Source organism: Phyllostomus hastatus, unplaced genomic scaffold (genome assembly GCF_019186645.2).
Source record: "Phyllostomus hastatus isolate PE091 unplaced genomic scaffold, TTU_PhHast_1.1 phas_contig_210, whole genome shotgun sequence".
Classification (NCBI taxonomy): domain Eukaryota; kingdom Metazoa; phylum Chordata; class Mammalia; order Chiroptera; family Phyllostomidae; genus Phyllostomus; species Phyllostomus hastatus.
The window spans coordinates 30,854,088-30,870,600 of NW_025333737.1; the positions used below are offsets into that span (position 1 = coordinate 30,854,088).

The following is a 16,513-nucleotide window of genomic DNA, read 5'->3' on the forward strand; positions in this document are numbered from 1 at the left end:
CCAGCAACCGCACATTGATGTTTCTCTCTCTCTCTCTTTCTCCCTCCCTTCCCTCTCTAAAAATAAATAAATAAAATCTCAAAAACAACAACAACCATAAAACCATGCTATGTCAAAAAATGTTTAAAAATATAGATATATTTGAAGTCCTACTCAAGTTTAGAATCATGACTTTTAAGCCCTCCATCCTCCCTGGAGTTTTTCCAGAGTCCCCAGGCAGGACTAACCCCGCCCCAGTGCATCCCCATTGCGTTTTGCTGTAACTGGCTCACAGTCATCTGTTGGGGCTATTTTGAACATCTGTCTCTCTCACTAATTACGAACCCCTTAAAACCAAGAGCGAGGATTGTTATCTTTTTAGTCTCGTGGCTCCTGGCACAGTATCACAAAGAGATAATTCAGAAAGACCATCTGTTGTTCTGTCTGCCCAGCATCCTCTCCCTTTTCTATCGATAACAGCAACCCAATTTTCCTTCGGGAAACCAGCCTTTTTTTTTTTTTACACTCAATCCCACCATTCAGGTGTGTTCTAGAGGTGGTACATGGCCTAGACTTGGTCAGAGGTGTGTTGATTTGAACATGGGACCTGTCAGGGCCCATGTCTCATGTCTCATGTCTGAGATTCTAGCTGGAAAGATTTGGAAAGAAACCCTCTTACCTGGGGCTGTACCGCTGTTAAACCACAAACGTGCAGCTATTGGTGGTCATCTTTACCAGCACATGGGAGAAATCGGGTTTTGATGAAACAAACACAGTGGAAAAGAGAAGGTAGGAAGAGATGAATTCTTAATTGTATTACATCAGAACTTGCATCCAGATACCCCTAGACCTCTTATCAGGAACTTTTTCAATTACATTAATTTCCTCTCTGTTTGTATTCAGTTTTGGTTGTGTTTGTTTTGTTTTGTTTCTGCTGAGGCCAATTGGAGGTGAGTTTATGTCACTTGCAATGGAAAAAGTCTTGTAATTGATTAATTTATTAATGTATTCATTCATTCATTTGACAAATGTTTATTGACATAAAGTTCTATGGAAGCCCTGAAAAGGGAGTGATTGGTATGACTGGGCTGGAGGTGGGAGAGAGGTTGGTGAAAGAGGGGAGATGGAGCCCTGACTGGTGTGGCTCAGCTGGTTAGAGCATCCTCCCACAAACTGGAAGGTGGCAGGTTCGATTCCTGATCAGAGCACATGCCTGGGTTGTGGGTCAGGTCCCCAGCTGGGGACATGTGAGAGGCAACCACACATTGATTTTCTCTCCCTCTCTTTCTACCTCCCTTCCCCTCTCTCTAAAAATAAATAAATATAGTCTTTTAAATAATTAAATAAATAAATAAACTTTATCAATGCCCTGGCTGGTGTGGCTCAGTGGATTGAGTGCTGGCCTGTGAACCAAAGGGTCATTGGTTCAATTCCCAGTCAGGGCCTGTGCCTGGTTGCAGTCCAGGTCCCCAGTAGGGGGCACACAGGAGGCAACCACACATTCCTGTTTCTCCCCCTCTCTTTCTCCCTTCGTTACCCTCTGTCTAAAAATAAATAACTAAAATCTTAAAAAAAAGTATCAAAATTGGTGAATTTTTGTGTAGCCATTTTAATATTGAGGATGAAAAAAGACATACAACATTTTTGGAATATTATGCTTTATTATTTCAAGAAAGGTAAAAATGCAAATGAAATGCAAAAAAAAAAAAAAGATTTGCACAGTGCGTGGAGAAGGTGCTGTGACTGATCAAACGTGTCAAAAATAGTTTGCAGACTTTCACGCGGGAGACCTCTGGCCGGACGACGTTCCACGGGTGGGCAGACCAGCTGAAGTGATCGAACTGAGACATTAATTGAGAACAATCAACGTTACACCAGGTGGGAGATAGCCAACGTACTGAAAATATCCAAACCAATGAAGTTATTGGTGAGAATGAAAAAGATGTCTTTTCTTTTATGGGGAAAAAAACCATGCAAACTTTTGGTCAGGCAATATTTATGAGGGACACTCCTTCCCGCGTGTTTCTGACGCCAGCAGAGCCCGAAGGACGGTGTGAGTCCCTTGCTCTGGGAAACCCACAGCCTGTGGGACGGTGGGTGGGCTGCCCGCCCGGGAGAGAGGCTGTACAAACAACGGAACAGGTGCCCATCCCAGGGGCACGGGGAGGGTTAACTGTGCTGCGTGGCTGCGACCAGCATACAACACACACTGGAATCCTTTCTCTATGACCTTCAGCCCCCTGAGTCAGGGCCTCTGATGTTTCCCCTCCCTGGAGCTGCCTGCTCTAGGCCCAGGACTCCGAGGTGTGTGTCTGAGGGGGGCACAGGCTACCTGGGCATGCTGGAGGGCGGGTGCCCTGGCAGCGGGAAGCAGATCCAGACTGCCCAGGGCTACAGGACGCCTGGCTCAGAACCGCAGCTCCACCGCTCACCAGCTACGCGGCCTCCCCCAGGTCACTCTGTTTCATCATCTCTAGAATAGGGATGACAGCAACACACCCCACACACGCCCCACGCGGCGAGTGGAACAACTTTAAACCAACAGTCTTCTCTTTTCCTCTCCCTCCGTGGTCCCCTCCTGTCCCCCTGTAAGCCGTCCTACACATACTACTGTCTTTGGAGAATACAGTCCAACACAGATCCTTTTAGAAAAGCAGGTTTATTGGTCAGGCTGCTCGCCAGGACACAGCAACACGAGACTCCCCAGAGCCCGCAGGGACCGGGTCTGCCCACCACCGCTCAGGCCCCTCCGGCCCATCAGCACCTTGTCCCCGTCCCCGTCCTGCCTCAGTTGACCTGTCTCCAAGCGTTCAGGAGAGAGAAAGGAACCAGGAAAGTGCCTGGTGAGGGGGGAAGGGAGCAAAGCTGTGCATTGTAAAAAGGTTTGTGTCCCCAGGCTCCCTGTCTCCCTCCACCCCTGAAAGCCATGGGCCGCAATCCTAAAAAGCAGAGCAGGGGGGGAAGGGCAGAGGAGATGGGGGAGAAGGAGGAATCCTTCGGCCTCCTCTTGAGGGAACGTGTGGGCCGCGGCGCAAATGGCTACTTGGCGGGAGAGCGGAGCCGTGCTGGCTTCCGGCAGCCCCCTTCCCTGGGGAGGAGCAGCAGGGCGTCAGGATCCCAAGAACCTGGGAGCAGCAACCCCGCGAGCCCTAAAGACTCGGGAGAGGAGCCCGCCAGGGCAAGGTGGTCTCGGCCGGTTCTGCGGCTCTTCCGCTGGCCCCCGGGGAGGATCCTGGGAAGAGGCTGCCGGTGGCTCCCTACACACTTCCCCTCCAGCGCTCAGCTCGGTGGCCCGGCCTGGCGCCCTGCTCTCCTAGCCTGCCTCCCTCCTAACTACCAGTTCTCCGCAGCAGCAGCCGGGTGCTGCCCCCTTCTGGGGACCCCAATTTTCCGGGCTTTGAGAGATGGACTGGCCCTGGGGCACCACCATGCAGATCCCAGCTGAGGGAAGGGGCGAGGCTTACCTCTCTTTTCCCTTTCTCAGCATCCCTCCTTATCCTGGGATGGACAAGGAGAACCCAAGACAGGGTTCTCGTCCTGCGTTTCTCACGCTGCTAACGCGAGGCAAATGGCCCTCTCTTAACCCATTTCCACTTTCTGCTATTTCCTGTTCTCCTTCCCGAAGCCACGGCCACGAGCTCCCGTGTGCAGGTGCCTGGTCGTGCTCGCGTGCCCCTCTCCAGCCCCGCTGCCCGGGGCTCTGCCCGGCGCCAGCCTTCCTTGTCCGGACGCTTTGCAGGTTCAGCCTGTGCTAGACCCTCATGCACGGCTTTTTCTCCCAAAAGCAGCTTCCAAGTCCTTCCAGTATGGGGCCTCCCGTGTGGACAAAGGTCTTGTCCAGGATTCATTCTTTTCTATTACGTTAATTTTGGCTTCGAAGCTTGTGGGGGGGGGGGGTCAGAATAAGAAAGAAGAGCTCAGTGAGCAGGAATGACAGAGCTGGATGTGTGAGGAGGAGGTTGGGGCGGGGGTGTTGGGGGAGGCAGCCTGTCCCGCCCGGGTGGGCCCGGCTGTGGAAACAACAGCGTTTACCCGCAGGACCCCCAGCTTGCACAACCAGAGCGTGGGCCCTCTCCGTCTCCGCCCAGACTGCACCCAAAGCGGGGCCGGCCTTTGCGGAGGCTGCCTCCCCCTCTCGTCTTAACAGCTCTAAGGCTTGAGGGGTGCCCGTTGAGGGGAAGGTGTTCTCGATTTAGAAATACGGTCAGCCCACTTGGGCGCAGAAAGAATGCAAAAGAGAAAGTTCAGGAGGGAAAGGAATCAGGGTGGGGGCGGGGAGAGGCGGGGCGGCGAGGCCTCCGGGGCGGAGCCCCACCCTTCCCCCTCAGTCGCTGTCGCTCTTGTCCACCAGCACGGCGTCCGACTCCTCGGTGATCTCCAGCAGCGTGTGCACGTCGGGGCTGCTCCCGCGCAGCAGGTCGAGGGCCTCGCCCCGCTCGGCGCCCCCCTCCTCCTCGTCGCCGCCCACCTCCACCATCTCGGTGGCCTTCAGCACCTCCACCTCGCCTTCTCGGATCTTCTTGACGTGGAAGGTGAAGGGCGGCACCTTGTACACAGCCGTCTTGGAGCGCGCGTAGACCACGTGGTCGGGACTGAAGGACTTGCGCAGCTTTTCCCGCGAGGTCTTGAGCTTCTCCCGGCGCTCCACGGGGACCAGGCGCGTGCCCAGCTTGTTCATGCGCTTCTCCAGCGTGTGCCGCGTCTTCTCCAGGTTCTCCTTGGTCTTCAGGCGGGTCTTCTCCAGGTTCTCGCGCGTGCGCACCCTGGTCTTCTCCATCTTCTCCTTGGAGAAGGCCTTCTTGAAGTCGTCCACGCGCCGCAGGCCGCTGCGCTTGATGCGCTCGGCGCGCGACTCCTCGATGACCTCCTCCACCTCCACCGCCTCGTCCGACGACAGCTCGATCGCCGCGGCGTCCTCCTCGGGCCGCTCGCCCTCGCCCAGCTCGTCGCCCTCCTTCTCGGGCAGCGTGTCTGACTCTTTCAGCGACTTGCTGACGCTCAGTTTGGCCGGTAGTTTCACTTCATCCTAAAGGGAAAGCAGAGCCGAAAAGATGAGGGGGGGGGGCTGGGCAGGGACTTGGGGGGACAGTGAGTGAACCCGAGGCAGGGTGCAGGTGATGCTGGGGAGTGCGTGGTACCCGTGACATCGGCCTGAGCGTGTCTGCCACTGTATCCCCAGCGCCTGGCACAGACACCTTATTTGCATCCCACAGGCGTGTCGAATGAATAATTCTACAGACAGGGCGAGGGGGGAACAGGGCTTCGGGTCGGAGATTAACTGCACTTTAGTTAAATATCTCTGTGGCCCTCCAGCCGCTTCCTCGAGCCCTACACCCGCCCTTCTTACGTTGAATCACTCCTTGCCCTGTGTTTCCTTAGAGCACAACTTAACTTTGGAAATGCGCAGAGCGCCCTCTGGCGCACTAAGCCACGCATTGCCCCAGCCAGGCCCAAAAGCGAAGGGGTTTCTTAAATGTTCCTTCAGGTTGAGGGGTCGAAGGGTCGGGGAAGGGAGATGCACACACAGCCAGTATCAGGCGACCCCCCAAGTAGGGCAGCTTGAAGTCAAGGTAAGGAAAGTTCGTTTCCCAGACTCGAACCCATTTCAGAACAAGCCTTAGGGAAGAACCGTGGCCCATGCCCCACTCCTTGACCTCCTCAGACTGTTTGGTTCCACCGGTGCATTTCCCCCTCTCCCACCGTGTGGGAGTTCAGAGAAGAAAGAGGAAAACACTGGCTGGCACGTATTCTTCCCAGCACAGAGATGTCTTCTGGTTCAGACTTCCCTACTTTGGAATGGAAGGGAGGGATTACTTTTCCATTGCTGCCCTTTCCCCTCTGACCTCCCACCCCCAGCAGATGGATCTTGGGGGACCAAGAATAGGACGGTGGTCCCAGATTCCCTGGTACCCTGGAGCTCAGAGCCAGTTCTTTCCCTCTCCCGCGCGGGACCTAACGCCAGCACTGTTTTCCACTCTGGGACGGTTTTCCAAGACCCTGAGTCTGGGCCAATGTTGCGGAATCCCGGGCTCACCGACCACGAGACAAGGGGAGGCTGAGCGCAGGCAGGGACACGACCCGGAGCGCGAACAGGGCCTCCCGTTTGGCCCGGTTGGCCCGGATGCTTTTAGAGGCGTCAGATGAAAGAATGGGAGACCGTTTCCAAAGGGTTTTCTGAGATTGTTTCCCAGTACTGTAAGAAAACCCCAACTGAGAAAAGTGAGCCCTCTTGAAACCTATGTGGTCCTATTAACCAGTGTCGCCCCAATAAATTCAATGTACAAAAAGATAAGCGTGAGGCAGCAGAGCTGAGCCCTCTCATAAACGCACAAATACACACGTACACTGGGCACTTGGTAGCTCTGCACCACCTGCTACAGAAAATACCCCCCCCCCCGCCCCGACTTCTTTCCTCTTCCCTCCCACCCACCTCCCCCCAGTTTCCTGGTTTACAGTGAAAACTCAGAACACCCCTCCCAACTTCCTTCCCTCCCTGTCAATAGCATTACCAGGGACAAAGAGGGAATAGCAGCTCCACCTCTGCTCCCAAACTGGGCACCAAGCCACCCCAAGCTCTCATTCCTTGACTACACCTCCCAGCAGGCCAAGGTGACCTGGGCACTGGGCATGCTGGGACTTGTAGTCTCTACTTGCCATAGCTGGTTTAGTAGTATGGTGGGCACCCTACTTCATTCTGTTCACCCCTGTCTTTTACACTTACGGAAGCATTGGAGGGGTGTTTGCCTTGTTCTGAGTGTAGGGGGGTCCCGACTTCTCTCAGCATTCCCTCTTAGTTCCAGTTTGCACTCTCTGGGTCTCTGTTTGCAGTCGGCTCTCCCCAGCCACTGCTTGAGTCCTCTCTCTCCTTCACACCATTTTAGGACTCTCTAGGAACTAAACCCTGCACTACCTCTTCATCGGTCTGCACCCAGAATTTACCTGCAGCCCTGTATTAAAACACACACACACACACACACACACACACACACACACACAACCAGCTCTGATCTCTCCTCTACAGCTTCCCAGAATAAAACCCCACATACTGGACACCCGAGGGTGGAGAAGAGCCCCTCCTTTCACTAAGCTCAGACAATGTGGATGGGCTTGGAAGGATTAAGGGTGATGGGCGGGGAATAGTCAGGAAACAGTCCCAGCTGCTGGAAAACAAATCCACATTGTCTCTCTGCCCCACTCCCAGCATCCCTGCTTCTCCCCACTGATCCACCCCACCCCATAAAGGCTGAGCTGGCTGGTTTCCCTGGCCTCTGGCTTCCTAGATAAAGGTCTTTGCCAACTGAGCTTGGAAGTGAACAGGGCTGGGGAGAGAGCTGAAGACCCCTGGTAGCCAGCCCCATCTTCCTAGTGCCTGATGAAAGGCCTCAAATACAACATCAGGGAGCAATCCCAGGGAGGGAGGGAAGACTTATATTTCTGGATTTGGGGGCATCTCCCTCGGGCCACACAGGGGCCTGTGAATGGAACCTCGTTCGCTGTGGGTTTCCCCCAGAGTGACGGCTTACACCGGAGGGGCTGCCTTCCCCGTGGGAGGTCAGGGGACGAGGGAAGAAACGACTCGGCCCAAGCTCCTGAACAATGTCCAGTAGGTTGGTTCCGGAGAGGGTACACCACCAGGACCTTAGCCTTTCACCTCCATTAATGGATTTTCTCTTTTCTCCCCCCTTGCAAGTCAGGTTTCCCCTGTGACTCACAGCCTCGGAGCGCTATCTTGGGCCCACCCAGTCTGCCTGTTGCTACAACAACCATAAACACAATCCCAAAGCACCTCTCCCCTACCTCTCCCCTGGGCACATGGGCCAGGCACCCTTGTCCCACCCCTACCTCCCTGGCAGAGCTCCTGACCCAAAGGGGAGGCCTCAGCGGGGAGCAAGGAGGGAGGGCTCTGCTTGTTCCATTTTCACATTTTTTTTTTTTTATTAAACAAAACCACCACTCCCAACAGGCTTGGTTTCCAGAGTTACCTTTAATGACCAGGTCTGAACAAAAGCATGCACAGCGTCCCCCGCCCCCGCCCACACACACACACACAGCTCCCCAGCCCAGGAAAGCACCAGCCCAGGGCGAATGTAGAGGACTCCCCAGAGAAGCTGCCAGCCCCTTCCACACCACTCCCCAACTCTGCGGCATACACTGAAGATCCTCTGGCTTACGAAGAAAATGTTATGACTATAATTTAATTGAGCACCTAATACATGCCTGGTCCTTGGACAGGCACTTCACATTTGTCAGGGAGAGGGGCCAGTGTCGTATAGCTCTGGATGGGAGCCTTTCTTGACTTAGAGCAAACCAGCTCTGTCCCCAGCTATCGTCTGGGGACGGCCAGGGTAGACTTGGGAAAGGTAATTCCGAGACCTAGGACCTGCCGAAACACGGTGTTAGAAGCGGGGACAGACCGAGGGGCAGTTGACAGAGGGGGTGTCTTAAAAACTCGGGCTGTCCACTTGAGACTGCCACAGGGGGGTGGAAGACACCGAAGGCAGAGGGTCCTTCTTTTTCGCGACAGTGATTCTCAGCAGGGGCCATGTTGTCCCCAGGAAGGTGGAAATAGGTTCTTGGGGGGGTAAGGGGAAGTTTAGATACTGTGATCGTTTCTGGTGTTCCAAAGAGTCCCAGTACATAAACAGATATATAATATAACTGCAGGATTAAAATTTCATGGGGGAGGGGACAGTTAGAGGGAAATGTCTACAAGGACTCTCAGGCAGATGATTATGAAAAAAAAAAAAAAAAAAAAGTTGAGCAACACTGTCCCAAAAGAAGGCCAGAGAATCTAAGCCAGAACCAGCTAAAACGCCAGCCCCCCCCCCCGCCCCCCCGCCTCTCTGAGTTGGCAGCATTTGAGTGCCCCACCCAAGGCAGGATCTGGCAAACATAAGGGATCTCTTTGCAAAACATTAAAAAAAAAACCTGGAAAAAATAAGTGTAAATGTTTTCCTCGGCGACATGGGGGGAGGTGTGGCGGGCACAGCGCGGACCCCAGGCTCGGGCCTCCCCGGGCCTCCTCGCAGAGGCTCCGAGCCCAACCGGCCCGCCCCGGGGAAGAGGCAGAAGGGCGAAGGGAAGGGAGAACCCGAAGCCTTGGCTCCGTTTCATGCAATTTCACGCAGGGCAGCATTGGGCGCAGCTCAGGCATGGCGTTTGGAGTGTCGCTATTAAGACAAAAATCAAGAAGTGGAGGCAGGAGCCTTCCCTCCACCTCCCACTCTGCTGCGCACACCGCATTTGCCTGAACTCTGCCTAAGGCAAGAGTATTTCATAACCCCCATCCCCCACCCCAAGGGGCAGTGTCTCGGGAGAGGCCCACCAGCCTGCCCTGTCCACCACCAAGCGGAGAGCTCATGGTGGACGGTGGTGACACCCCGTGCCCACAGACCCAGGGGCTCCAGGAGACCCTAAAAGCCCCCACCGGCCGTCGGCTCCTTTGGGGTGGGCAGAGGCACAGGCTCTGGGTAATAGGGCAGTGCCCTAGGCGTCTGGTCAAAGGGTGGGATCTCAGGCACTGTGTCAGGCTTCAGGTCAAAGGGCTCAGTCTCAGGCAGAAGGTCAAAAGGCACGATCTTGGGTGTGACCAGGTCAGAGGGTGCATTCAGCTTCTTCTTGGGCTAAGATGAGGAAAAGGGGTTTAAGTGGGGTTTGGAATGGGTGCGGATAGGGTTGAGAGAAGGAGGCCTCGGCGAGCATGCAGAGTCGGGAGGGGTGAGTAGGGAGGAGGAGGGAGTGTACAATGTATTAGGATGCAAAGGAACCACGTTTTAAATGCTTCACCAGGAAGGCCCTGGGGCCGGCAGCGGGTGGGACAAACCCAGGCCCGTGAATTAATAGACACAGTTTAAATGGACCCTTCTTCCGTCCTCCCTCTAGGATCTTCCCCGGTCCTGGCCTTGGCCTCCTACCAGCTGTGATTGGGGGGTCGGGGATGGGGTGATGGGGGAAAGAGCCTGCTGGGGGTGGAAAAGGACTTTTCTAAGAGGCCAGTCATTGGATTCCAACTGGGGAGGCCCCAGTGAGTAAGAGAGGAGGCGAACCACTCCACCGTCTGCAGAGCCAGACACTGCTGATCCCAGTTCTTGTTATTCCTCGGGGTGCCGCCCCGGACGAGGAGAGGGAGAGGCGTGGAAGAGGGACATTCTGGCTATGTCCCTAGGGGCACACCCTCCCCTCCGACCTCCCTCGCCACCCTCCCTACCACCCATGCTTGGGCCAGCAGACACCAAGATGCACAGAGAAATTAAGCTGTTTTTACGACAGGTGGGCCTACATCCTGGGGCACCCAGCGGCAGCTCCCAACTCTCCCTCCGGAGGGGCTGAGCCGCCACCCTTGCTTTGGACACTCAGGAGATGCCAGGGGAGAGGGGCAGTTGGGTATGTCACCAGCTCCGGGGACAGCAGTGTTGCGTAGAGGCCTGCAGCCACGGAAACACAAAACAGCAGGTGCCAGCCTGCCCTGTGGGGCACAGGGAGAAGATTGGAGGGGCAGGGAGGCTGAGGAGACAACGTGGTCTTCATCTGGCCAGATGCGCAGGCCATGCCAGGGGACAGGGAGCTCCGGTCCTTACACTCTGCTGTCCCCACACACACTGTCGTTGGGCCAGGTGATCACACACTGACTGTTCTTCAGCGCTGTGAGGCTGAGCAGCTGAAGGCCATCGACCTTAGCCACTGTTAGCCATGGCTGCACGCCCGCCCACACACACGCAGCAGCCTGTGCCAGGGCGGCGGAATTGTCCCCCTCAGAGAACGAAGGAGCCAGAAGCAACCCCCCGCCCCGGCTAGCCTCCCCGCTGTTTTCTGCTGTGGGGCCCAGGGGTGGGAGGAGGAGGTGAGGAGCAGAAAGTGCAGAAAAGACCTGAACGGCGTGGCTTCGTTGGTTGGGTGTCGGCCCACAAAGCAAAAGGCAGCCACTTTGATTCCCGGTCAGGGCACATGCCTGAGTTTTGGGTTGGTTCCCCACTGGGGCTGAAGAGAGGTAACTGATCAGCTTCTTTTCTCTCTCTCTCTCTCTCTCTCTCCCCGCCCTTCCCCTCTCTCTAAAGTAAATAAAATATTGTTTTCAAAAAGAAAATGCAGCAGAGGAGGGGGTAGGGTACACCTGGGTTCTGGCCTCAGCTTTGACCCCCAATCACTTGAGTGACAATAGGCCAGTCACTTCCCCTTTCCGAGCCTCCGCTTCCTCCAATACAAAGTGAAGAAACAAGCTGATTATCTCTGAAGCATCTTCCAGCTCAAAAATTCTACCATGACAAAATGATAAAAACATTCACAGCGGTATGATTAAAAAAAAATGGAACAAACCACTACTCATCTCTGAGGCTGCTTGCCTGGCACTGATAACCCTCCCCTCCCTGCCAGTTGCCCACCCGGTGCCATCTCCTGCCTTTCTGACTGACCTTTAAAACGGTCAGACTTTATATACTAAAAAAAAAAAAAAATTAGGGCAAGGAGAATGATTTCCTTTAGTCTTAGAAATACCCCTAGACCTGGCTAGTGTGGCTCAGTGGGTTGGAGCATCGTCCCTTAACCAAAAGGTTGCAGGTTCGATCCCCAGTTAGGGCACCTACCTCGGTTGCAGGTTTGATCCCTGGTCTGGGTGCATGTGGGAAGCAAACAATTGATGTTTCTCTCTCACATTGATGTTTCTCTCTCTCCCTTCCCCTCCCATGAAAAGCAATGAAAAAGAAAAAGTTCTTGAGCGAGGAGAAAGAAAGAAAAGAAAGAAAGAAAGAAAGACCCCTAAAAATGTCCTCCCTGCTTTGGACCCAATGACAAGGAAAAAAACAACCCAAACTCAGCTTTGTGAAGGAAATGTATGATGAGCAAGCTCTCCATGGCCACTAGGCTTAGGGAGACAAGAGAGACCAGAACCCCGAGTTGTGAATGTTTTTTTTTACCAAGTGTTGGGATTCTGGAACAAAGCAGGCAAGATTTGCCTTGAGTCCAAGAAGAAGCAGTAGGATGGGCTAGGATTTGGGGAGAAGTCAGCCGGCCCTCATCCCAGCCCTGGTTCCTCGCCTTTAATGCCCATGATCCTCTCGGCCCTTTAAGTGCTTCCTGGTCCTATCCTCAAGCACTGGGAGCAGGTCTGGCGGCGGGTGCATGTGTAGGTCGCCAACTGCCCCATCAAAAATACCCCAGAACAAGCCCTGGCTGGCGTAGCTCAGTGGATTGAGCGCGGGCTGCGAACCAAAGTGTCGCAGGTTCGATTCCCAGTCAGGGTACATGCCTGGGTTGCAGGCCATGACCCCCAGCAACCGCACATTGGTGTTTCTTTCTCTTTCTCCCTCCCTTTCCTCTCTAAAAATAAATAAATAAATAAATCTTAAAAAAAAAATACCCCAGAACACATTGATTTCCATTTCTGCCTCCCTTTCCAGATTCTGAAAGAACTCTAATAATACCCAAATTACCGTCCGGGAGAATTGGCTCTTTAGTAACCCCAGTTCCTGCTGTTTGGGTGGCGCCCAATCTGCCTGGTCCTCCCAGCAGTTCTCAATCCACTGACCCCAGACTACCAGCAGAATTCACTTCTCTCATTCACTAACGGTTGCCTAGCTAGGCGTTGCCCGATAGGATGGGGCGCCACACTGCTGCTCGTTGTTTGGGAGACAGAGGGAAATGCCAGGGAGGGGCTGCATTCCGTGTGTGTGTGTGTGTGTGTGTGTGTGTGTGTGTGTGTTCGAATGCAAACTTAACCTGTGATGTCATTGTGTCCAGCAGTTCCCTGGCTCGGGGTGGGGCCACACAAGGGATTCCCTCCTTTATTCCCCAGGAAGAAGGTGTGGAAGGCCGGATGACCTGACCCCACAGCTGGGGCCTTCCGACCCTTTCAGGATTCCCTCCACCCTGCCCCCACCCCCTTGCCCTATCGCCACCTCCCACGTCTGCAGTGGGGAATACAGCACCTCCTCTTCCCCTGCTGCAGAACTCACACCTCCATCCTGTGAGGATTTTCTCTAAATCTCTCCGCGCCTGGCCACCCAAACATCCGACCCCAAAGGCCTGATTTTACCATAAACATGTTGCCGCCCCTGATCTTCCCTATTAGGTCTGCGAGGCCCAGAGCTATTTTTACCTCATTCTCTTCCCGGGCCTGCAGACTCAGGGCGGAGCAGCCTCTGCCTTCCTCCGGCCTGGGGTACCCCACCCGCGGGCCCCACCTGGAACATCTGCTGTGCCGCTCAGGTTGGGGGGGGGGGAAGCTCTGCTTCCCTGAGCCCCACCCTGTCGCCAGCCTTTACCTCTGAGCTCTTCTCAGAGTTGGGACCCTTGTGGTTCTTAGTTATTGCCCCGATGTTTGGGGGCTCAGGGCCCTCAGCTTGAGTTATTCCTGCTACCTCAACTCTGTTCTCCTCCGGCCCCCGGGTTAGTACAGACGTGGTCAAAGCCGCCCCGAGATCTGACCTCCTCCTCCTCCTCCCGCAGGCACACAATGCACAGCTCCAGATCCCTGCCAGTGGCTGAGAGGGACGCTACTGGCCTTTGCGCGGAAGCCTCTCTCCCTCCATACCCGTCCTCTCAGAATCTCCATCTTTGACATGGGGAGGTTTACCCCAAGACCAAGAATATCCCCAGGTCCAGTGGTCTGGGACATTGAAAAGTGAGAAGGGCCACCCACTCAGCCCTCCATGGCAACCCTCTACCATAGCAGGTAGAAAAGATGAGGCTCCTTTGCTCCCCTATCTTGTTCTCCTTCCTTGGATGCCTCTCAGTGATAGGTAGATCTCTCTAACAATCACACACACACACACACACACACACACACACAACTCTCCTTTCTCCAAGCAGGCCGAGTGGAAACAACTCGGGGCCAACGTTTACTACCAGACAGTGCTGGATGGGGAGAGGCAAAGCTTTCTAAAGGCCTCTTGGGTGGAGTCCCTGGGCAGGGGAGGGGGAGGGGGGTGTCACTTCTGCCTCTGTCCCACCTCTTCAGCTAAGGCCAGCTGGCCCACCTCCCCGTGTCTGTTGTCTCCAAACACTTGTCTCCATCTGCATCTTTCTCAGCTCCTTCTGCAGAGGCCAACCCCAGGACGCGTGGCATCCCAGGACGCGTGGCATCCCAGATGGTCACTCAGGAGCCAGCTTGACCCAGCCCCAGAGTCTTCAGTGAAGCCGAAGCTCGCGGAGAGGGCTCTGCTCCCCCAGGGGCGGTGGGAAATCCAGCCTTCCTTTTCCTTCCGCTCCCGTCCACAGGACGAGGGAGCGCAGACTAACCCCCACGCCCTGGTCTCATCTCCTTGGGGCGGGAACCTCCTCCAGGTCCGCGGGAAGCAGAGGGGAGGCGAGGCTGGGCACATTCCCACCCAAGCGAAGATCACCAAGCGCTCAGCTGAGGCCCAAGGGAATGGAGTTGGGGAGGGGGTGTGGAAAGGGCCAGGTTGATTTGGGGTTAAGAGACAAAAACGACATTTTTTAAAAAAAATCCTGGCAGGAGGAATGGGGAGAGGTGCAAACGAAGCAATAAGCGCCTGGGCGGAGCCTGGAGCGCGCCAGCCTCCTCCCGCGAGTGCGCCCCTCGCTCCCCCGCCCCCCCCCCGCCCCCGCAGGTATGCGAGGTGATTCACTGTGACCGGACCGCGGGCCTGGGCCGTCCACTCCCCTCCACCAGCCCCTCTTGCCTCCTTCACCCACCCACCCCCGCCCCCGCCTGCCTGCTTCTACCTGGCCAAGAGGGCGGGCGCGCCTCTGACTAGGGCGTCCCCAGGGGACTGAAAGTGCCGGGAGGCCAGGGACACATTGCACCGAGGGGAGAGGGTAGGTAGCCAAGGCTGAGGCGGGGGTGCGGGGTCCGCGGGGGTGTGCTGGCTATGCTGATCCTCGCCCGCCCGGCTCGGCCCCCGCCGGTGCGTGCCTGGGCCCTGAATCACCCGCTATATCGGGCGGGCAGCGCCTGAGGCCCCAAACCCGGGCCTTGCCGCCAGTGTCCGTTTACAGCGGGTCCCAAAAGCCGCCGCCGGGGACCTACGGCTTTCTCCCAAACTTCCTGGGAGTAGACTTTTGACAGATCCAATTCGGGAACGGTCTGCGAGGGACGGTGTCCCCGAGTCCAGCGCCAGCGCCGTAACTCAGTTCCACTACATTTGACACCGAAGGGAGGGGGCTCGGTGGGGAGACGCGGGGTGCAGAGCGCGCCCCCCTGCGCACTCCAGGAATCCGCTCCTCACCCCGCCCCGCCCCACCCCGCCCCACCCCAGCAGCGGTCGTCCCAAGGAGGGTGGGTCCCCCGGGCCCAGACAGGCTGGCCTGACAGGGAGAGCCGAGCCGCGCTGAGAGCAGGTCCCCGGACCCCAAGCCCCGGGCCTGGGACTGCGGGCCGGGCGCGGAGCTCGGGGCGAGGCCCGCCCCGCCAGCTCACCTGGTAGATCATAACTTTAAAGTTGCGGCGCCTCAGCAGCTCGGCCTCGTTGACCTCCAGCTTCTTGATCTGGCCGGCCTGGCGCTCCAGGCTGCCGCGCACGGTCTTCACGTTGACGCTGACCTTGCGCACCTTCTCCAGCAGTTTGCTCACGGTGTTGCTGGTGGTGGCGTGCGCCTTGCCCAGCTTACTCAGCTCGCCCTGGATGCTCTGCACGGCGCCCTCCATCTCCGCCTGCCGCTCCTCCAGCTGGGCTTGGGTCAGCTGGATCTGGTCGACGGCGCCGATGATCTTGTCCAGAAGGCTCAGCACCAGCACGCCGTTCACCTGGTCCGACTTGATCAGCTCCTCGGAGCCCGTGCCCGACGGCTCCTCGGCCGCCGACGCCCGCACTATCGAGGGCGCGGGGTCCTCCGCGTCAGGGTACGTGGGGAGCGGCTGCTCGACGATGTGGAGCTGGGTGTCCTCCATGGCTACCCGGAGCCGCGCAGGGCCGGCGGCGGCGTGTGGAGCTGAAGCCGGAGCGGGAGACCGGGAGAGGAGGAAGAGCGGGAGGGGGGAGGAGAGCGAGAGCGATCGGAGAGCGGAGGAAACTCAAGCCACGTCCGTGCGCCCCGGGACCTCGGCCAGAACTGTGGGGGGGGCGATCTCTGCGCTGCTCCCGGGCTCCCAGGCCAAACCCGGGAGTCTCGTCGCCCATTGGCTGGCCCCACCCCAGAGAGGGAGGGACCGGGGCGAAGGGGAGAACGGGGATGGGGGAGGGAGCAACCGAGGGGGACCCGAGAGCCGCCGCCCCACCCTTCCCGGGATGGTTGGAATAGTTGGAGCCGGAGACGAGGCGGAGGCGATGAGAGCGGGACTGCGAGGGAGGAATGCGAGCTGGAGAGGAGACAGGTCCTGGAGAGCTGTTGCTCCGCTTCCCTCCCCTTGTCTGCTCGCGCGCAACCTGCCTCCGCCTTTGACGGTCTGCAGCGGGGGAGCCAGGTGGAGCACCAGACCCTGAAATGATATGCGGAATGTTGTTGTGTCGTGTTGTGTCGTGTTGGCTTGTGCCCAGTTTCTGAAAAGGAAAGGATCCACAGTCTTTCGAAGGGGCCTCTAGCCCACCCCCCCCACCCCCATTACCAACTGCTATCCCAAAGGCTTGAGGGGCTGCGTGGG

The 16,513-nt window shown here is 56.7% G+C and overlaps 1 protein-coding gene across 1 annotated transcript; it reads right to left on the bottom strand.

Annotated features, from left to right (window-relative positions):
- Nucleotides 1-2,619: 2,619 nt before the first annotated feature.
- Nucleotides 2,620-16,038, bottom strand: CAVIN1 (caveolae associated protein 1). Its single transcript, XM_045837233.1, has 2 exons — nt 15,353-16,038; nt 2,620-5,005 (listed from the first exon to the last, which is right to left on the bottom strand). The coding sequence occupies exons 1-2, from the start codon at nt 15,821-15,823 to the stop codon at nt 4,304-4,306; spliced, it is 1,173 nt and encodes a 390-aa protein (XP_045693189.1). The 5' UTR covers nt 15,824-16,038; the 3' UTR covers nt 2,620-4,303.
- Between the last annotated feature and the right edge of the window lie 475 nt (nt 16,039-16,513).